Source organism: Capra hircus, chromosome 1 (assembly GCF_001704415.2).
Source record: "Capra hircus breed San Clemente chromosome 1, ASM170441v1, whole genome shotgun sequence".
Taxonomy (NCBI): domain Eukaryota; kingdom Metazoa; phylum Chordata; class Mammalia; order Artiodactyla; family Bovidae; genus Capra; species Capra hircus.
In genome coordinates, this window is record NC_030808.1 from 45,504,868 (window position 1) to 45,528,014 (window position 23,147).

The window sequence follows — 23,147 nt, forward strand, 5'->3', positions numbered from 1 at the left end:
TTGATTATTTTTATCTGTCACAACCCTAGCTCCTTCTCTTCCCTGATAACTTCATCACCCCCACTCCCTTACAAGCTGTCTTCTGTTTGAGTTTGCACGTTTAGAAGCAGAAGATCAAAAAACAGGAAGAGCAAGAGATAAGGGTATTTCTTTCCTCTAAGCCTCCATACTGTGTGTCCTGCAGTAGCTCTATCCCTCTACAACTGAAGCTTCAGCTCTTACTGGGCTCTGGTCACTGCATTTCCTCCCCCTGCCCTAAAACTCAATGGATGGGAATGGCTTCTCACTGCTGTTAGTCTCAGCACACTCTGAGATTTCCTTTTTTATTCCCTTAGCCTTGCACTACTATCCAGGGAGTTCTGCTACTACTGAAACCCTAACTGAGCCATGTTCTGTGTGCAATGTATTTTAAATATCCATAAAAGTTTGCATCATTTTTGTTAAAAGGTGATTACAAGATTTGTGATGAAATACAAACGGCCAGAAAAGGAAGAAGAGAATGGATTAAAACAATAATATGAACCAAAAATGGTATCATTCTGGCAAAATTTAATTAGAAATAAAGAATCTAAAGAGTAAGGAGGAAAGTGATGAAAAGAGGATGGTGCAATATTTGTACATATTTTTGGCAATGTGAGTTGGTCAAAAATAGGAATTAGACAAAGACACATCTGAGGATTAGACTGGAGTCTAGTGATCTGAGTCTGATGAACTGAATATATAGAGAAAAGCAAAATATATATCAAAGGAAGAGGAAGACCATCCTCAAAAGACTAGATGTAACTGCTGCAAATGATACATTAAAAAAAAAAGAACCATTTCAGGATAAGAAATTACCTCTTGGGAATCCTCTCATCAGAAGTGAACCTGAGGATATCAAAACTTGATTCATGAGTAAGGCCAAAAAGATGATTTAAATCAGGGGAAAGATTTCTGGCATTTTTCTAGTAAATTTTAGTATTTAAGAGTATGCCATATATATGGAATTTAGAAAGATGGTAATGATAACCCTGTATGCAAAACAGCAAAAGAGACACAGATGTATAAAGCAGTCTTTTGGACTCTGTGGGAGAGGGAGAGGGTGGGATGATTTGGGAGAATGGCATTGAAACATGTATAATATTATATAAGAAACAAATCGCCAGTCTAGGCTCAATGCAGTATACAGGATGCTTGGGGCTGGTACACTGTGATGACCCAGAGAGATGGTATGGGAGGGAGGTGGGAGGGGGGTTCAGGATGGGGAATATGTGTATACCCGTGGCGGATTCATGTTGATGTATGGCAAAACCAATACAGTATTGTAAAGTAAAATTAAAAAAAAAAAAGAGTATGTCATCACCAGGAATGAATTTAACCTTTATAACTTCAAAATTCTATAGGGAAAGCAGCTTGTGATCACTGAGCTATGTACATTGTGCTCCTATATAACCTAGCACCAAACAGATACATAAAGTTGCCTTATATTTCTGACTAGAGAGTCTAAAACTTTCTGGGTCCTCAAAAATGAACCAGAGTGATGTCAGCAAGATGAATAAGACATACCCAACTCATACTCCCCTTTTAATAACAGCAATTTGCACCCTTTGTGGACAAAAGTGACTTTGTGGGAGCTGCGGGATTCAGTACTATACACCAAGGGACCCAGAAGGAGTCTGGCCCACCTGGCACATTGGGTAATAAGCATACAGACTTCAGCCCTGGCTGTGGACCTGAGGTGGCCCATGAACTGGCTCCAGCCCCTCTTGGACACAATCTGGGAGCCACTGGAGAACAATAACTTGGACAATCACCTGTAAATGAGAGAGCCTTTGTGGAAGTCCAAGAGTCCAACAGAGTAGCTCCCCAAACACCACTAAATCCAAGTTCAGACATACTGTTGAGGGTAAGCGAAACACTTTCACTTTACCCACCTCATCCCTCCCACATGGCAACACAGCCCACGGCCAAGAGAGCACCACTCTGCACAAGATTTCTGCACAGAGGAAAGTGAGAGTGTATGTTAGTCTCTGGCCGCCCCAGCTGTGCAGGTCCTTGTATTTCTCTCTCACTCTGTCCAGAGTACTGAGTTGTAAGATGCACAACTAGGGTATGGGAAGTGGCTGAAAGAAGAGCAGCCAGGACTCTGAACGTATTAAAGGGATACAGATCCTACTAACTGCATGACGGACTCCATTGGGAGGCCTGACCATGAGTTGCCAAAACGCTTTGCCCATTGATCCCCCTTGCATAGCCCACGGGCACCTCCAGTACTGTGTGTGCCTCACCCCCCAACACACACCTGCTCCACGCCTTCCCCATGGCAGACAGCTAGTGAACAGAAAGCCAGCCTGAATCTAGAGGCCAGGGAGAGATGACAAACTTTAGCCTCTGCACTTCCCTTGGGAAAGCAAAAGGAAAGCTATCATCACTCAGCCCAGTGCACTGCAGGATCAAGAGAAGGCACACAAGCTTAAGAAATCTGCCACGAGAGGTAGCAAGAAGCATGCAGAAGGTATATCCATAGGAGGTCTGAGAAAAACAAAAAGAAAATATTCTAATAGTTATACAAAAAGATATTCAAAAATCACCTTTAACAGGGAAATGCATATCAAAGCCACAACAAAGCATCATCTCACACCTGCTGGAATGGCTATTTTCGAAAAAGATAAAAGTGCTGGCAAAGGTGTGTGGAAAAGGGACTCATGTGCACTGTTAGTGGCAACGTAAATAGGTACAGCCATTGTGGCAAACAGTATACGATTTCTTCAGAAAAATTAAAAACAGAACCACCATGTGATCCAGCAATCCCACTTCTGGATATATGGCTGAAGAAAACTAAATCAGTATGTCCAAGAGTTCTCTGTACTCTCATGCTCATGCAGCGTTATTCAGAATAGTAAGATATGGAAACAACCTGAGTGTCCATCAGTGGATAAATGGATAAAGATGCATTACACACAAACCATGGAATATTATCTAGCCATGAAAGAGAAGAAGTCCTGCCATTTGTGACAATATGAATGGAACTGGAGGGCATTATGCTAAGTGAACTAAATCAGAAGAAAAGGTCAAATACTGTATGGTACCACTTACATGTAGAATCTGAGAAAGCCAAACTCATAAAAACAGTTGTAGAATGGTGTGTTTCAGGGGCTGGGGGTGAGGAGATGGAGAGATGTCAGTCAAAGAGTACAAACTTGCAGCTATAAACCAAATAAGTTCTGGGTATCTAATGTACAACATGGTGGCTATAGTTAACAGTACTGTTATAAACTTGAAATTTGTCTAAAGAGTAACTCTTAAATGTTCTTACCACCAAAAAAAAAAAAAAAGATGAGTATGTGAAGTGATGGAGCTGTTAACTAACTCTACTGTGGTAAGTACTTCACAATATATATCAAATCATCATCTTGTATACCTTAAATTTATACAATGTTCTATGTCAATTATATCTCAAGAAAGGGGAAATAAAAAGAACTGTCCAGATGGAGACAGCAATTCCAGAGTTCAATTCCAGATAAATGAAAAGACAACAAATTGAAGTCTAGAATGTAGAAGTAAAATAGAAGCTTTTGTTTTGCCAAAGGTTTAGTGCTTTATAAGGCCATCCTTTGGTTTACAAAAATCTTATGTTAGGAAGGGGGGCAGAGCATGCACATATATATGAACATAAAAAAAGTACCAAGTTTTATAACTAGAAAGACTCTTAAGAATCATTTAGTCAAAATTTGCCTATTAGAAATAAGGAACTAAAGTTCATAGACGGGAAATGCCCACAGTCACAAAAAACAGAGAAAAAAAATCTGAACTAGATTCTGAGTTACTAGACTTCTGTCCTTGGGCTTCACTCACCATATCAGACTTCTTGTTGAAGAATACCTATAAGTGTATATACCCACAGGGCAAAAGGATTTCCAGAGAAGTTAGAGCTAGTAGATTTGGCAGTCAGTTCTCATTCAGGCTGGCATGTGTGCAAAGATCCAAAGACTCAGGTGACTGACATTTAAATATTAGAAAATGGTCTTTCCTCCTTTCTCTGCTCTTTTTTTCTCTGCTCTTTTTTCACCTGAGTCTTTTGGATCTTTGCACACATGCCAGCCTGAATGAGAACTGACTGCCAAATCTGCTAGCTCTAGTTTCTTCTCTGGAAATCCTTTTGCCCTGTGGGTATATACACTTATAGGTATTCTTCAACAAAAAGTCTGATATGGTGAGTGAAGCCCAAGGACAGAATTCTAGTAATTCAGAATCTAGTTCAGATTTTTTTTCTCTGTTTTTTGTGACTGTGGGCATTTCCCGTCTATGAACTTCAGTTCGAATTGGAGAAGGAAATGGCAACCCACTCCAGTGTTCTTGCCTGGAGAATCCCAGGGACGGGGGAGCCTGGTGGGCTGCCGTCTATGGGGTCGCAACAGAGTCGGACACGACTGATGCGACTTAGCAGCAGCAGCAGCAGCAGCTATGTTGAATATAGAAGCCATTTGTGTATAAGGGAAAGTTTCTTCCTTTCTCATTTTTTTCTTTTATCCTAAAGTTATATATGTATTCAATTTTAAGTAAGAAAGCCATTTAGTCAATACTAAGTTCTGGCCCTCAAAAGAGTTGTTATGATGGTAAGAATCATACCATACCCGAGAATTCACTGGCTTTCCTCTTAATTATCTAAAACTACTTCTAGAAATGTGTTAAAGCCGCCTGTGCTCCCAGTTGAGTCAGGTATATTTATATCATTGTAATTCTAGGTGTGCATTTTTTCAAAATTCCGGGAGAGATGACTAAGCTCCTCAACCTATGCTTAAGAATTTCAGTTTTATCAGACAGCGCCTACCACCTGACACACATTAGGAAAGGCAATTGAATCCTCAATGAAAAAGAAATCCTCAAGCAATATACATGATTTCAATATACCGGTAAACTAAATTTCTTTTCATTTTATAAAAATTAAAACAATAAACAATTCTGAAATGAAGGTTAAGCCACAGGTAGGCAACAAAAAATGTGATGTATGGCAAAACCAATACAGTATTGTAAAGTAAAAAAAAATTTAAAAATTAAACATAATAATAATAAAATAAATAAATAAAATAAAGCTAAATACATACTAAAAAAAAATGTGAAATAAAACAACTTGATTTTTTTTAAAGAAAGAAAGAAGACCATCTATTCCAAACAAGTACCCCCTAAAAAAAAATGGCATGGCAATGAAGCTTTCTCATATATTTTGAAAGGTAAACACATACATGCCAGGAATAGCACTTCATTTATTTTTATACGAATAGATGTTCCCATAGTAACAAATTCAACTTCTGAATTCTTCTTTTAGCTCAGTGTAGTATATCAACAGGTTCAATATTATATTGGCCAGTTTCAGTTCTGCTAACGTCAACTGAAAAGCTTGCTAAGTGCTATAGGAAGCACGCTGTGCATCAAGTGATTTTCCAAATCAGAAGGCCAAAAGGTGTCAAATTCAATATCCCCAAATTACTACTTCTAAAATAATTTCTAAAAATAAAACCTGGTTAAAAAAAAACAACAAAAACCTCACTTCTATTAGAGTAGAGAGGACAGAGAGGAAGGAGGGGGAGGAAGGGGAGAAGCAATAGCCAGACACTTCTAATTAATCATACTTTTCTTTCATGTCATTAGCTTCCCTAGCAGCTCAGAGGATAAAGTGTCTGCCTGCAGTGCAGGTAGACCTGGGTTCGATCCCTGTGTCAGGAAGATCCTCTGGAGAAGGAAATGGCAACCCACTCCACTACCTTTGCCAGGAAAATCCCATGGATGGAGGAGCCCGGTAGGCTACAGTCCATGGGGTCGCAAAGAGTCGGACATGACTGAGCGACTTCACTTTCACTTTCTTTCATGTCTTATTATCACCCATTAACAGCCATGAAATTAAAAGACGCTTACTCCTTGGAAGAAAAGTTATGACCAACCTAGACAGCATATTCAAAAGCAGAGACATTACTTTGCCGACTAAGGTCCCTTTAGTCAAGGCTATGGTTTTTCCTGTGGTCATGTATGGATGTGAGAGTTGGACTGTGAAGAAAGCTGAGCACCAAAGAATTGATGCTTTTGACCTGTGGTGTTGGAGAAGACTCTTGAGAGTCCCTTGGACTGCAAGGAGATCCAGTCAGTCCATTCTGAAGGAGATCAGCCCTGGGATTTCTTTGGAGGGAATGATACTGAAGCTGAAACTCCAGTACTTTGGCCACGTCATGCAAAGAATTGACTCATTGGAAAAGACTGTGATGCTGGGAGGGATTGGGGCAGGAGGAGAAGGGGACAACAGAGGATGAGATGGCTGGATGGCATCACGGACTCGATGGACTGAGTCTAAGTGAACTCCGGGAGTTGGTGATGGACAGGGAGGCCTGGCATGCTGTGATTCGTGGGGTCACAAAGAGTTGGACATGACTGAGCAACAGAAATGAACTGAACTGAACATTCCAATGTCTCCTCAAACTGAAAAACCAAGGAGTTGGCTTAAATGCAAATAGACCCACAGAACAAGCAACATAAATGAACAAATGAGTACAGTTAGTCAGTATCTGCTGTAACTAAACAGGCAGCCTCTTTCAACCAAGCTCTAGCCACTTCTTGCAATGGAAAATGTAAACAATGATATTGGATCTTCCGGTTTTCAAAAGAAATTGAAAATCTGCATTTTTATCAAAATATCTCCTAATTTTTAAAAATTGGCTTTAAAAAAAATAGCTCCAAAGCATATGCCTATAGCTGGATCTAGTCAGCTCATCTCAAGTTTGCAAACCCTGGCTTATATAAAATTTGTGTCTTTACATCATTCTAAGTTATCATCACAAATCTCTGGTGACAGAACCCCTGACCAGAATGGGATCAGAAGGAACAGAGGCCAGAGGCATGTGTCTGCAATGGATTACCACTCCCTGCCACCACACCCTGAATGAACTCCTATGACAGCACCACCTTATTTGTGTACAAGTCTGTCTACCACCACCAGACTGGAAACTACCTCTTGTAGGCAAGACCACACCTTATTCATCTTAGTCTCCCCAGCACTTGGCACATGAAAAGGACAAAATAAATATACTTGAATGAGTAAGTGGATGAATAAACAAACACCAAATGAATGTAATCTCTGAGGTCAATCTCCCTCTAACCTTTTTTCTCCATTATGGAACTTGGTGAAAAGAGTATTTCCAATGACTCCACATTTCAACTGAGTTGCTCTACACCTGAGCAGAAGGAATGGCTGCTCATATTGATGGTTAAGCCAGTTTGAGGCAGACTTTCTAAATTTTCACTGTTGGATGAAAGCCAAGAAACAGATGTTTGAAATTAATTTAACATTAGTTCCTTTTCTGCCATATGAGACAGAAAAGAAGTATCAAGAGGGTAGAAGGAGTGGCGAATGTAGAAGGGAATGTCCATGGTGCAACTATGTGATAGCAGAAGATCCTGGAATCGTTGTAGACAGTTTGGTTTTCAGTGATATTGTGGTGGTTGTTCTATGACACTACAGGAAGCTACTTTCTTTTTGACTGGTTGCTTCTGAGTAGGTGTCATGGCAAGTGGAGGTTTGAAGGGACAGAAGTGTGCCCAGGGGAGTTGGGTGGTAGGAACAAAATACAAATTTCATTCCATGCTGTTTCTGTGCAAATGGGAATGTTTTCTTCCCAGGATAAAGGGAGGCTGATTTAGAGTCCCATGCAATATTTGTCATTTGTCAACCAAGCACTATTTTTACTCTTCTTTCTCTCTTCTCCATATGCACACTGTTCTATAGGCTTTGGAATCTATAAACATTTTCTTCAATACAGTCCCTGTAACAAAAAGCTATACTCTGTAACTATGTACATCAAATTTACATATCTGGGTAACTTTTAGAGAACAACTCAGTGGGCACTTACAGTTTAATTATCACCAAACAAGTATGAACCACAAATAAGCTTTCTACCATTTGCAGACTTTGGCAATGCCGAATGTATGGACTTCATTTAACCACTGCAGAAGGCTTAAATTATCCACTCATGGTTGGGTCCATGAGTTGACAAATATGAATAATGTTCCAAGGATGATGTAAGAGAATATTTGAAATAGGAACAGCTTGGGAAATCCATGATGCCAAAGTAAGCAGGTAGGTGTACAAAGAAGAGAAGTTTTAGAGCCTGGTTCTAGGCATAAAACACAGAAACATACTTACCAGAATAGATGGCAGGGCTTGCTGAAGACTTGAACTTTGAGTGTTCCAAACTTGGTCTTCACTTTGGGGAAGTAAAACCCCTCTCACTAAAGAAAGAATAACATTAAATAAATTTTTAGTTGAGACACTACTGTGTTTAAGGTTCAGAGACAATTAAAAACCAAGTTCTTCCTTTTTATAAGCTTAGATTTGGATAGAACAAATGGAAGGATCTTGCCTAGAAAATGCTTGATACTTTATTCAAATATTTTACTTATATTAGCACCATCTATCTAAATTATAAGACTCCAACATAAATATTCTTCCCATTGTTACATTTTGAACACTCCTATTTTCTTTCCTTTCTCAAGCATTTTTTACTCTTTTCAAGATTCCCATGAAGTATCTGTTCTAAAATTGATTTTTTTTCATTTTAGTAAGAAAGTTGAACTGAAATTCCAATTCATTTGGGTGATGCCAAAAATGGAGAAAATTATGCAAAACTGTTTCCTTTTTGGCAGCAAAACTATTTCCTTTTTGGCAGAAAGTACCTTTGAAAAACAGGGTAAGACACCAGAGAGTTTATCACTATACCAATACTAAAGGGTCACAAAGTTAAAAGAGTAGATTATATAATTCAACCCAGTAAGATTTACTGAATCCTCACTAGTTGCTATAGACTTTGATGATATTGAGGCTATAAACATTAATAAAGCCAAGTTCCTCTTGTGGAAGTGTTCCCTATGTCAGAGAGATAAATAAAACAATATAAGAGGCATTTATATAATGTATGTGAACACAGACAAAAAAATAGAATGATTTTTCCTGGAGGAGAGAAGGAATCAATAAAAATTAAAAAGAAGGGGTTGTAAGAAAAGTGATCTGGTGTATACACCAAAGATAGAAGCAAAATCTGTATTTACCTGTTCCTACTGCACTGACACCTGGGTCTGGAAGATCCCCTGGAGAAGGAAACAGCAACCCACTCCAGTACTCTTGCCTGGAAAATCCCATGGACCAAGTTGCCTGGTAGGTTACAGTCCATGGGGTCGCAAAGAGTCAGACATGACTGAGCGACTTCACTTTCATTTTCACTGCACTGACATAAAGGGATCAATCAAAAATCAAACTTTATTTTTGGAAAATAAGTACTTTCCAAAACTTTTTCTCGACTGTGTGTTCAGTTAACTTGTCTTCTATGGAAAACCAGTAGCATGAAATCAAAGATGAATATATCTTTTAATGATGATCAAGTTACCTAGGAAGCTGCAGCCATTCAGAACTCTGAAGCTGGCGTAACAACAGAAATATATTTTAGGAACAAAATTCCGAGCAACTGAAATGTACACCTACTGAAAGGCAAAGCACCTGAATTAGTTTGTGCTGGATATTCTAAAGCTTTTGTTAAACTTGCCGAGAATTATTGACCTCTTTCTAGGACACCTTCTAGAAGGTAGCTCCACCCCATGCTCCACAGAAAAATAAGACCTCACTATGTTGTTCATGGATTCAGTATCCTAAACAGCCTCATTTTGCCTACTGCATATCTTAATCCTCATGCCATTCGTTCAGCAGAAACCCCTGATTAATCTACCCGAATTAGCTGCATGGCTAATACTCATTAGCTTAATGACTATAAACTAAAACAGGGAAAGGAAGATATGAACTATCTGGAAATAAAGCTAAAGCACCATTCAGATCAGGATGGTTTCTGTCTGATGCAGCCTAGAGAGTGCTAAATACCATATATATATTGGGAATTTCGCTTTATGAGAATATACTGGAAAAGAAACTAAAACTATACAAGGACTTAATGGTTATACAACTTACCATTGATAAGCTGAAGGGAGTCAGGATCTGGATTCAAAGAAGAGCTCCCCAGCAAAAAATTCTGGTGCAGTGTCTCAGCAATATAATCTCTGAAGTTACTAATTGTATAAACGGCAGTGGGTTTATCATCCAATTCTACAAGACCATGGTTTTCCACCTTGTTGGAATGTAGGCTAATTAGGTCCCAGGTGGTATTGCTGATAGCCTCCCCATTGAAGGTAACCGCATAGTGAACATCTATGCCACTGTGGATGACAAGAGAAACAGATTAGGTCCTGCCAAGGAAGCACAAAGAAAGGAACTCCAAAGCCATGGAGAGCAAACATGAGACGTAGGGAGAGTCTCAAAAGGCAAGGATTCCATCACCATTCTCTGTAGACTCTGGATGGCAACATTTAGCCATCCCCTTCTCCTTCCAGAAAACAGAGGTTACAGCTCTAAGAACACGGAGGGCACAGAGTCAGCCTGCATCCATACCTGAGCGTCTTCTTCCCCCATGTTTTTACCCCTTCAAAATCAACTGTTCCTTTTCACTCTCAGTCAGCTTCCTTCTTCCCCTATTAGGGTTTCTCCTCCCTGATTTAAAAAAACCAAACCAAACCTTCTAACTCCACCCAACAATGGGAAATCCTCTTGTATCTCATTACTGTTGCTGGATGATTTATGCACTCCACATTGGGGAGTGAAACAGTAAAGCAGCGTAATGACTATGAACTGAAACAGTTATCTATTGTGAAAGGAAAATATGAGCTATTTGGAAATAAAGCTAATTGATGACTTGTGAGTTTTTTTTAAATATCATGCTAGAATATCTTCTAATATGACAGCTATCTAAGTCTCTCATTTGATAGCCCAGACAATTTACAGTCCCATAAAGTTTAATAGTGAATTGTAAAAAACTTACTAAGAAGTGATGGTTTTTTGGCCTAATAGGAATGATAACTCCAAAGTTTATGACTTTACTTGCCTATAGGACATTTAGCAAATTAGTTAATACAACTTAACAAATTAGTTGTATCTAATTTGGCAGGGCTTCCCTGGTGGCTCAGTGGTAAAGAATCTGCCTGCCAATGCAAAAGACACTGGTTTGATCCCTGGATTGAGAAGATCCCCTGGAGAAGAAAATGGCTACCCACTCTAGTATTCTTGCCTGAGAAACACATGGATAGGGGAGCCTGGCAGGCTACAGTCCATGGGGTCAAAAACAGCTGGATACAACTTAGTGACTACAAAGCAACAACATCTAACTTAGCAATCCTTTCCCAGTTAACTATATATATTTCTTCCAAATGCTCTAGAAACTACCTCTCATTTTTCTGCTGGCTCCCTCATTAATGAGTTGAATAAAATTTTGACAAGTGTTAATAAATAACTTTGTCTGGAATGCGGCCTTTTCACTATCTTTCCACAGGCAAACAAAGAGACGATTTCTTGGAATAAAGGATAAAGTGAAAATAAATAAGTAGGAGTTGATATGTCATTTGACATTTTCTTAAATAATCATTTTGAAGAAACATCAGAATATAACATTTTTAAACCAATAGAACTACACCTTATAGACCAACTCAGACTTATCTAACAGCTAAAAACTAACATTTTTATAAGTGCTTACAATGACAGGTTATTTCCCAGGCTTAGACTGATTTAATACTCATAACAAATGTGAAGGTTTTATTATCTTCAGATTATTGTTAAGAAACTAAGATTTAAAGACGCTAAAAGACTTGCCTAAAATTTCACAATATATAAAGGGGTAAAGTCAAGATTCAAACACAGATCTGCCTGACTCTGGTACCAGCATTCTGAATGACTACACTACACTCAGTAACTTTAAACTGTTAACAAAAAATAAGTCATCATGAGAACAGCTTTGCTCTACTCAGCACCCTCACTTCCAGCCAGTCTGTGAGACACAGCCATCAGAAACAATACCCAATAAGCACACCAAGATCCTCTACCCTCTCAAAGATGCACCACCCTCTCACAGATCCTCCACCCTCTCAAAGATGAACCACTGAAGGCAGATGTGCTCGGAAATAATCTGCCACCTTCAGACATTCTGTAGGAGCAAAATGATGCCCAAACCAAAGCACTCAAATAAACTAAGCATTTCCTCTTCTGATTCACTTATATATTCCTTGATTATAGACTGTGCTGTTTTGTAAAAAGGTTTTGTTTCTAGTGAACGTCTGTCTTGCAGTCTGTCCTTGAGTTTCTATCTCCAATGTCTGACTTGGTACCTGCAATTCAATGTCTATTAAAGTAACAGAAATCTATACTTGCCTGACTATAGAGAGAAAATTCCAGCCTTAATTAAAGTATTCACATATCTTTAGAACAATAAAAATGTCAGGATAACGAGAGGGGTCTCACGGAGTCTAGAAAAAGGGCTACTTAACTAATTTATCTTACTATGAGTGAAAAGCCTGCAACAGTGCATTGTAGCTTCCTTGTAACACAGAACCTTAGATTGGAGATAGGTACAATAGGCCAGCATGACTTTGATACTGGCCATTAGGATCACCCAACTTCCCTTCTCTGATCTCAAGCTGGCAAAAGAACTTTCGATCATAATTCCCTGCAGATTGCCCTATGGGGAAAGAATGCATGAGCTAAGCCAATGCAATAATTAGTCAGCTGGCAGATACCTTTCTTGCTTTAAATAGATTGATCAGCATGCTAGAGAATGCACTGTATTTTGTAGTTTGGTAAGCATAAATTGGTCTTAGGAGACCTCTTCTTCCTGGGAACGCTGGCAGTTCTGGACTTGCCCTGGGTCTACAGGGGGTGCCATGAAGGTGTTACCCCTTGCCTACCACAGAAGCAGTAAGGCACAATGTTCCTGTCCCACTCTGAGTATCATCAATAAGGTTTTCCTCCCCAATCTGATAAGCTGTCACTTCCAATGGTGTGGTTTAGGGAACCTTACAGTGGTAACTGAGCATCTTAACACTTGGATGCCTTGCTGAGGGATGAGACATCTGCTTGTCATCTATAAATTCCCTCAATCCCTTAATTTATCATGTCAGAACATGTTGATTCATGAGTAACTCCTGATCTCCTTTTGTAAAGAAATAAATTCAGTAAAATATGGTCAGAAAAAAAAAAAAAAAAAAATGATGGCCACAATGTGAAATTGAACTGTAAGAGGGACACCTACTGGTCAGAACTCACTACACCACGTATGTCTTAAACATCCCTCACAATGCCTGGCTCCCAGTAGTTCAATAAATATTTTTGAAAATAATGAAAAAACAAATGGTTAGTTTTATTCACTAATGTAGGCAGATAGAACCATTGATTTTGTGACACTTAAATGACAGTATGTGATATTTTTGACTTAATTGGAAGGGTGTTCAGTCTCTAAATATGCAGGTGGAGCAGTGGTAAAGAAGCTGCCTGCCAATGGAGGAGATGTAAGTTTGATCCCAGGCTCGAAAAAGCCACTAAAGTAGGAAATGGCAACCCACTCCAGTATTCTTGCCTGGAAATTTCCATGGACAGAGGAGCCTGGCGGGCTACAGTCCATGGGGTTACAAAGAGTCAGATGAAACTGAGTACACACATTTTTCACCCTAAAGAGCATGTATATTAACCTCATACATTTCTGTCTTCTGAGTAATCATTTTAGGGACACAGGCAGAACATAACTCTGTGAGAACTGCATGCTCTTTCCAAGCTCTGTGGGATGGCACATGCCTGCATCTCCAGAAAGGCGAGCTTCTCCTTGGGATCTATGCCCAACCTAGAAACATATTAACATGATTCTAAGACAAGAACCAGGGATAAGGGGGAAAAAATGGAGGAGAGGAAATGGCTATGCCATTTAGCACTCCAGTTGCTTTCTGGACTCAGCAGAAAATCAGACAAGGAGAGCCCATCATGTGATTTGCATGACTTTTAAACATCACAGGGAGAAGATCAAGAGAAACGTTTCTGGATCAAGAAATCTGTGCAAATCAGGCAGTCTGGGTTAGATTAGTGGCTTTACTCTTTACTGGCAAAATATAATCTTTCTCCCAGTGTTTTCCTTGGACATCTAAAAATAATACTTCTAATATCATCTACCTTGTCTGGTAAAGACATATTCATTAAAGAACATAAAATGTCTCACAGAGATACTTCAATTCATTATCAAGTTTCTGTCCTAGAAAGAGAAATCAAAAAAATGCTTGAGGAATCAGAAAATCATCTATTCTCAGATTTGAGAACTTCAGTGTGACCCAGAACAGACTTAGTTTTGGCATGGTAAACGCAATACAGAGATATCTCAGGATGAAGAACAGAATAAAAATAAGCCAAAAGAACAAGGAAGTACATAAGATGCAGGAGGCACACTAGGGACAAAACATTATTTGATTGAAGAAAGCTGTGCTGCCTTTCTGCACTCAGCAACACCAAATTAATCAACCATCACTACAGCATCACCTTTCACCTTCTGAACTACACTGAAACAACTGCTATATAGAGGAGAGTCTCTCTGACTGCTGTTTCCAAAAACATCAATCATGTGGAGGGGAAATTTATTCCTCACTTCAAATGTCCTCATTGGCTATCTGACGTGTACAAGTGTTAAATAGAAAAAATAATATTACATGATTACATGACGATCAATCAAACCAGAGGTATTTCAAGAAACTCAAATATTTCTTCTTCTCTCACACTTCTATTGGGAAGAAAGTGCATACAAGGCCTGGAGTTGAATTTTTGAAGTGTGGACACCAGGCAGATATTTTGTTGATTCACTTCAAATGGGTCTCACTAACTTAAAATAACATGTGCAACTTGAAAGACGTACAAAGCAAACAGAAAACCTCATGTGTATATAAATACTTATGTAGAGAGACAGGTTATATATATATTATGCAGACTATTTCTGCGCTACACATTCACTTATATGCTACACATTCTCTCATACACAGCTCAAAATAAAAGTATACCAAAAAGTTATGAATAAACCCCACCAACTGGTTAATATCCGACAGTACTGAAGTTTTGGAAACTGTACTTAGGTTAACAATTCTATCATAAAATCGAATGGCTTCATATTGAATTGTTCTGTGTCCCCATAGAAAACTCAGCACTCAACAACTGAACACCATCCTTTGACCAGAGGGTTCACATCAGAATTCAGTTATGTTTTAACAGTCTGGTCTTCCCAGTTCAGTTCAGTACAGTCGCTCAGTCATGTCCGACTCTTTGCAAACCCATGGACTGCATGCAGCACATCAGGCCTCTCTGTCCATCACCAACTCCCAGAGTTTACTCAAACTCAGGTCCACTGAGTTAGTGATGCCATTCAACCATCTCATCCTCTGTTGTCACCTTCTCCTCCCACCTTCAATCTTTCCCAGCATCAGGGTCTTTCCAAATGAGTCAGTTCTTTGCATCAAGTGGCCAAAGTATTGGAGTTTCAGCTTCAACATCAGTCCTTCCAGTGAACACTGAGGACTGATTTCCTTCAGGATGGACTGGTTGGATCTCCTTGCTGTCCAAGGGACTCTCAAGAGTCTTCTCCAACACCACAGTTCAAAAGCATCAATTCTTCAGCGCTCAACTTTCTTTCTGGTCCAACTCTCACATCTATACATGACTACCGGAAAAACCATAGCTTTGACTAGACTTTTGTTGGCAAAGTAATGTCTCTGCTTTTTAATATGCTGTCTAGGTTGGTCATAATTTTTCTTTCAAGAAGCAAGCGTCTTTGAATTTCATGGCTGCAGTCACCATCTGCAGTGATTTTGGAGCCCCGAAAAATAAAGACTGTCATTGTTTCCCCTTCTATTTGCCGTGAAGTGATGGAACCAGATGCCATGATCTTCGTTTTCTGAATGTTGAGCTTTAAGCCAATTTTTTCACTCTTCTCTTTCACTTTCATCAAGAGGCTCTTTAGTTCTTCTTCGCTTTCTGCCATAAGGGTGCTGTCATCTGCGTATCTGAGGTTATTGATATTTCTCCCAGCAATCTAGATTCCAGCTTGTGCTTCATCCAGCCCAGTGTTTCTCATGATGTACTCTACATATAAGTTAAATAAGCAGGGTGACAATATACAGCCTTGATGTGCTCCTTTCCTGATTTGGAACCATTCTGTTGTTCCATGTCTGGTTCTGTTGCTTCTTGACCTGCATACAGATTTCTCAAGAGGCAGGTCAGGTGGTCTGGTATTCGTCTATTGAAGAATTTTCCAAAGTTTGTTGTGATCCACACAATCAAAGGCTTTGGCATAATCAATAAAGCAGATGTTTTTCTGGAACTCTCTTGCTTTTTCCATGATCCAGCGGATGTTGGCAATTTGATCTCGGGTTCCTCTGCCTTTTCTAAATCCAGCTTGAGCATCTGGAAGTTCACAGTTCATGTACTGTTGAAGCTTGGCTTGGAGAATTTTGAGCATTACTTTGCTAGCATGTGAGATGTGTGCAATTGTGTGGTAGTTTGAGCATTCTTTGGCTTTGCCTTTCTTTGGGACTGGAATGAAAACTGACCTTTTCCAGTCCTTTGGCCACTGTTGAGTTTTCCAAATTTGTTGGCATATTGAGTGCAGCACTTTCACAGCATCATCTTTTAGGATACTTAGTAAATACTTAGTAAATACTCTAATATCATATAAACGAAAATGAGGAAGTCAGAAAGCCCTTTGCAAATATAAGATATTATATTTATATCTTATATATGGTGGTGGTTTAGTCACTAAGTTGTGTCCAGCTCTTTGCAACCATGTGGACTGTAGCCCACCAGGCTCCTTTGTCCATTGGATTTCCCAGGCAAGAATACTGGAGTGGATTACCATTTCCTTCTCCAAGGAATCTTCTTGACCCAGGGATCGAATCTGTCTCCTGCATTGCAGGCAGATTCTTTACTGACTGAGATACCAGGGAAGCCCCTGATCTTATATAAATGAAGGCAAAATGACATGGATTGACCTGGAGGTATTATACTGAGTGAAATAAATCAGACAGAGAAAGATAAATACTCTATGTTATCACTTATATGTGGAATCTAAAAAATCAAATAAACAAATGAACAAAACAGAAACAGACTCACAGATATATAAAACAAACTAGTGGTTACTGGCAGGAAGAGGAAAGGGGGGAGAGGCAAGATAGGAGCAGAGGATTAAGAGATACAAACAACTATGTATAAAATATGCTACAAGGATATATTGTACAGCACAGAGAATATAGCTAGTATTTCATAACATGTCCAAATGGAATAAAATCTATAAAACACTGAATCACTATGTTCCACATCTGAAGCTAATACTGTAAATTAACTCTACTTCAATGAAAACAATAAAATTTTTTTAAAAATTAAATGAAGAAATGTTATTTTATCTCTAAACATCCCTATGCTCAGCCTATGAATTTGCTTCATATATTCTATATTATGATTATTTATCTTTAAGAGAAAGTAAATTTTAAACAAACTTGAATTCAAAGACAAAAAGACAAGCAACTTTCACAAAGGGGACTGACTATGCTTTTAAGATTGTGCTTCTAAGAAACTTCAGAGAGCAGCTGTTTTCACAAATGAACTGTGATAGAAATCAGCTTTCTTCTTTTTCATTTACCACTTAAAATGACACTTGGTTATTCTACTCAATGACAACAGTATACTTGAAAGTGCTTTATGAATGCCAATTTTTATACTAATTTTAAATTAAGCATAACTTAGTATTTGACAAAGGCTAACTATACAGCACAAGAAATATAGGCAATATTTTATAATAACTAAAAATGCAGTGTAAGTGTAACCTTTAAAAATTATGAATCACTATGTAGTATACCAGAAACATATATAGTATTATAAATCAACTAAACCTCAAAAAAATAAAAATTAACAGATTAAAAAATACAAGTATTTGTTAGTCAGCAGTCTATGATTGAAGTCTGTAAACTACAGTGTATGAGCTAACTCTAGCCCACTGTCCATGAATTAATGGATTTTTATATTTTTAAATGGTTGAAAAAACTCAAAATAACAACATTTTGTGACATGTGAACACCATATGACAATGATATTTCAGGATCCATAAATAAGTTTTATTGTTTCATTTTCAATGTATTGCTTACACTACTTCCAAGTGAATAGATATGACAGAACTTATGCAGTGTGAAAAAGTATAAAATATTTAATATATGACTCTTAACAAATAACGTTTGCCAAATGATCTATAAGAAGTTGGACAGTGATACTGGAAGTAATAAAAGAACTGAGCCATGTTCCCTTGGACCTAGGGCTACCATGCTTTCTAAACTACCTCCTAATTAGGTCAACAGTACAGAAAGTGTCAAAAGGTACTCTACCTGTCATTTTCCTTAGGGGACCTGGAAATAAAAATGGAAAGTGTTAAGCAGAGTTTAAGCAAGTTATAACTGTCATATAATTAATCAAAGTACAAGCTCTTAATGTATTTCCTCTGAAATGTTTTTTCAAATGAAAATGCCTGCATAGTACTAGATAATAACAAATAACTGTACAATGAAGGAAGAAAGCAAAGGTGGAGAAAGTATTCTATTTTAAAATCTATAGCCTTTACTGTCTTTAAGCTTGTTAAAAATACTTTTAAACAATTAATACTTGGTTATCACTTTATAAATAAACTTTTTTCAGTAAATGAGCAGAGAACTCCAGCTTTTGGCATTGACAAAATTGGTAACATTTTTGGAGGGATACAATGTTAAGTGTTATGTGTTAAAAACAAACAAACAAAAATGTCATGTGTTATGTATACAATATTACAATACCAATGTTAAGTGGTATTAAATTAATGAAAAGAAAATCAGATAATGTACAGAAAGATTCCAAGGAGTTGGGAAAGGTCCAAATTGACTAACCTACAGGATATTGCATAGTCTTTAATATTTATTTATTGATTTTCTGTATCAGACACTTAAAAGGACTTTCCAAATGTCAAGAACTACGCTATGCATTTTACAAAAATTAATTCTTTCAATGTTCATGAAAACTCATTAAGGACCATGAATATCCCCATTTACAGGTAAAGAAACTGAGGAATAAAAACACTAAATAATTTACCCAAAGTATTTCAAAAGTATTTTTAAATAAAGTGCGATTCATATAAATTGTATATATTACCTTTTTTTTATATAAATAAGAAGTTAAAGCTTGTTAATTTACCCAAAACCATCCAAGCAGAAGGGCCAAAGGCAGGATTTAAACCTACGCAAGTTGATCCCAAAGGTCATGTTGTCTTTCATATGCTGTCAAATGAGAGAGGACTTCAAAAGCCTCAGTTTCTCATGTGAGCTTTAGTCACAACTGGAGACAGTATTCCTGCAAAGTGCTATGGCTGAACTGGGGAGACAGGTCATGGTATGAGAGGGGATGGAGGGTCAATTTACCATGCTTGCCCTTGCCCCTGCATCAATAACTAGCTGAGTTCCTAGATAAAGTATATACATTTCCTGTGCTCTGGTTTCCTTACCAGAAAAAAAAAAAAAACCGAGGATAATAGTGACTATCTCACAGTATGGCTGTTGGGATTAAATGAGTTAATATGGATAGAAAGACTGGCACACTATAAATGCTATGTAAGTGCTTGCTGTTATTTCTGGAAAACTCAGAAGCTGTGACAAGACTATGTATGCAAAGTTAAGAAGTAGACACTGTCAATTAAGCCCGTGCTCCCCTGCATCTAATAGCTGGGCCACAGTCACCATCCACATGCTCCAAAGCTTCAGAGGACTCAGTCTAGCACTGGAGGTTAATAGCCAGAGATATAAAGATAGCCACTTTGTTTCAAAATCCCTCTTCTGCTCTCTGACCTTAGGCTAATACTTCATCCTTCTAAACCTATTTGTTTTTCTTCAAAATAAGTATTAACAATATTTTCGCTAAAAGGATTGAAGATTATGGGAACTCAGGAATGTAAAGTGGCCAGTACAAAGTATTCACTCAATAAAATGTGCACAAGTATGATGCTGCACAAGTATGATTCTTAGACAGGGAAGCAATGTCCTAAAAAGAGGTGTCCACTTTACCCAGAACTGCTATGCTGATAAACACATCCCCTCCAGAATGACTATACATCAAGAGGCCAAAGGGACCTCACTGGAGCACTGATGAGCCTTCAGGAGCACACTAGATCACATCTAACCTTACTCCAGACTCCCCTCAGTGCCAAATAAAAACACATAACTTCTCAGCAGCAAGTTGGAGACATGAATTCCTAAGTTCTTACCCTGGCCCAACTACAGATCTAGCATATCTCCTTGAATGTATTATTTTGCCTTTCTTTCACTCGGTTTCCTCATCTGAAAAACCAGCACTAGGAATAAGAATTTAACAAAAGAACACCAAATTAAAGAATTCAGGTCATTTTTTAATCACTGTTGTTAACAGTATATGCAATAAACACAAAAGGATAATCCATTTGAAATATAGACTGCTACAAAACCTATGCATTTTAAAAGTCTATTTACCTAAAGTCAAGTACACGAATGTCCTTGTAGCCTGGTAACCCAGTAAATGCATTTTCCACCTGTCAAAAATAAAAAAATTTGTAACTATGTAGAAATGTAAAAAAGCACACACAAAAATGTTTTTAAGAGTAGAATATAAAGTGCACTGTTTATAAGTATTAGAAGCTTGTGCACATACATGGATATGCATGGATTAGAAAGCTAAGAAATTTCTAATTTTTATAGTGTCAGGAAATAGTTTTTACCACAACCCTGCCACATATTTTTAATTTTGTTTTTTAAGGTTTTGATTTACTTTAATATTTTTTCCAAATTATAAAAAACATACTTTTATTGGCAAAACACTATTTTTCTCCTTATGTGATGAAATGTGAAAAAAAAAAAGGACTAGTTTCAAAAGAAACTGTAATAACATTTTAAAATGTGATTGTATGGATTAGAAATCTGGCCACAGCACACACACTGACACACAGTTGGGTGTTCATTTCCTGTAAGCTTAAAATGTCTGGTGGCATCTGTTTCCTGTTCCTATGACACAAAGGACTGTGAACACAGCCAACATAAGAAAGAAATCTGCACACCTGGGCTTAGGCTTTGTTGACTGGTGGTCACGGAGGAGGTTATAAAGAAGTGACTGGTCAAAATATCAATTTATGAGCATCACAACTGCAGAAACCAGTTTTATCACCAAGTTTCTAAAATCAGGCTACATAAATCAGTATGAGCTTAGTGACTAAAGCAGAGGGAAGTGATAGATTGGACTAAATACCAAAAAAATATGAGGTTTTATACAAATACACATTTAACAAAATCGAACATTTTACCCACAACATTTCAGAAGGTGAAAATCTCATCAGGTTAAGTCACTATGGGGCCAACACCAGAACAAGAGAAGTTATTAGTGGACTTTGCGCTTATCTGCCAGCAAATTTGGAAAACTCAGCAATGGCAACAGGACTGGAAAAGGTCAGCTTTCATTCCAGTCCCAAAGAAAGACAGTACTAAAGAATGCTCAAACTACTGCACAATTGCACTAATCTCACATGCTAGCAAAGTAATGCTCAAAATTCTCCAAGCCAGGCTTCAACAGTATGTGAACTGTGAACTTCCAGATGCTCAAGCTGGATTTAAAAAAGGCAGAGAAACCAGAGATCAAATTGCCAACATCCGCTGGATCATCGAAAAAGCAAGAGCATTCCAGAAAAACATTTACTTTTGCTTTATTGACTATGTTGTGTGGATCACAACAAATTGGAAAATTCTTAAAGAGATGGGAATACCAGACCACCTGACCTACCTCCTGAGAAATCTGTATGCAGGTCAGGAAGCAACAGTTAGAACTGGACATGGAACAACAGACTGGTTCCAAATTGGGAAAGGAGTACATCAAGGCTGTATATTGTCACCCTGCTTATTTAACTTATATGCATGCTACATCATGAGAAAAGCTGGGCTGGAAGAAGCACAAGCTGGAATCAAGATTGCTGGGAGAAATATCAATAACCTCAGATACACAGATGACACCACCCTAATGGCAGAAAGCAAGGAGGAACCAAAGAGCCTCTTGTTGAAAGTGAAAGAGAAGAGTGAAAAAGCTGGTTTAAAACTCAACATTCAGAAAACGAAGATCATGGCATCTGGTCCCATCACTTCATGGCAAATAGATGGGGAAACAATGGAAACAGTGATGGACTTTACTTTCTTGGGCTCCAAAATCAGCCATGAAATTCAAAGACACTTGCCTCTTGGAAGGAAAGTTATGACCAACCTAGACAGCATGTTAAAAGGCAGAGACATTACTTTGCCAACAAAGACTCACCTAGTCAAAGCTATGTTTTTTCCAGTAGTCATGTATGGGTGTGAGAGTTGGACTATAAAGAAAGCTGAGCCCAGAAGAATTGATGTTTTTGAACTGTGGTGTTGGAGAAGACTCTTGAGAGTCCCTTGGACAGCAAGGAGATCCTAAAGCAACCAGTCCATCCTAAAGGAAATCAGTTCTGAATATTCGTTGGAAGCTGAAACTCTGATACTTTGGCCACCTGAAGTGAAGAACAGACTCACTAGAAAATAACCTGATGCTGGGAAAGATTGAAGGTGGGAGGAGAAGGGGATGACAGAGAATGAGATGTTTGGATGGCATCACCGACTCAATGGACATGAGTTTGAGTGAGCTCCGGAAGTTGGTGATGGACAGGGAAGCCTGGCGTGCTGGAGTCCATGGGGTCACAAAGAGTCGGACATGACTGAGCGACTGAACTGAACTGAACTGGAGCTATCTCTGGGCATCTGCTTTTATTGGGAACTCATGTACACCCGTGGCGGATAATGTCAATGTATGGCAAAACCAATATAGTATTGTAAAGTAAAAAAAAAAATAATAATAAATAAATAAAATAATAACAATAAAATAAATAAATAAAGAGCAAAAAAAACCCCAAAAAACCAAGTTCTCATAAAATCAGGAGAATGAGATTTTTTTAAAAATCTTGGTTCACCAAAAATCCTTCTGCCTTGTGGATAAAGAATCCAAACGCATGAAAGTTTTGGCTACAATAATTCACCTTGTTTTATTCTGAGAGAAAACAGAGAAGTGCTAATTCTTGGAGGGTGGAGGTGGGGATAAAATCCACAGAACTAAGAATGCAAAGACCAAGGGTTAGTCTCGGCTATTTTTCACTGCAGAGTGGCCAGGCACAAGTCTTCTTTCATAGTACTTAATGCTTCAATGC

General features: G+C 38.2%; 1 protein-coding gene across 1 annotated transcript in view; it reads right to left on the reverse strand.

The window, feature by feature from the left end:
• IMPG2 (interphotoreceptor matrix proteoglycan 2) overlaps window positions 1-23,147 on the reverse strand; it is a 73,468-nt gene that overhangs the window by 18,494 nt on the left and 31,827 nt on the right. The window contains exons 8-11 of the mRNA XM_018060357.1: window positions 20,419-20,477; window positions 18,280-18,300; window positions 9,977-10,221; window positions 8,168-8,253 (exon numbers count right to left, since the gene is read on the reverse strand). Of these exons, the coding sequence (XP_017915846.1) occupies window positions 8,168-8,253; window positions 9,977-10,221; window positions 18,280-18,300; window positions 20,419-20,477 (411 nt within the window). The remainder of the gene's footprint in view (window positions 1-8,167; window positions 8,254-9,976; window positions 10,222-18,279; window positions 18,301-20,418; window positions 20,478-23,147) is intronic.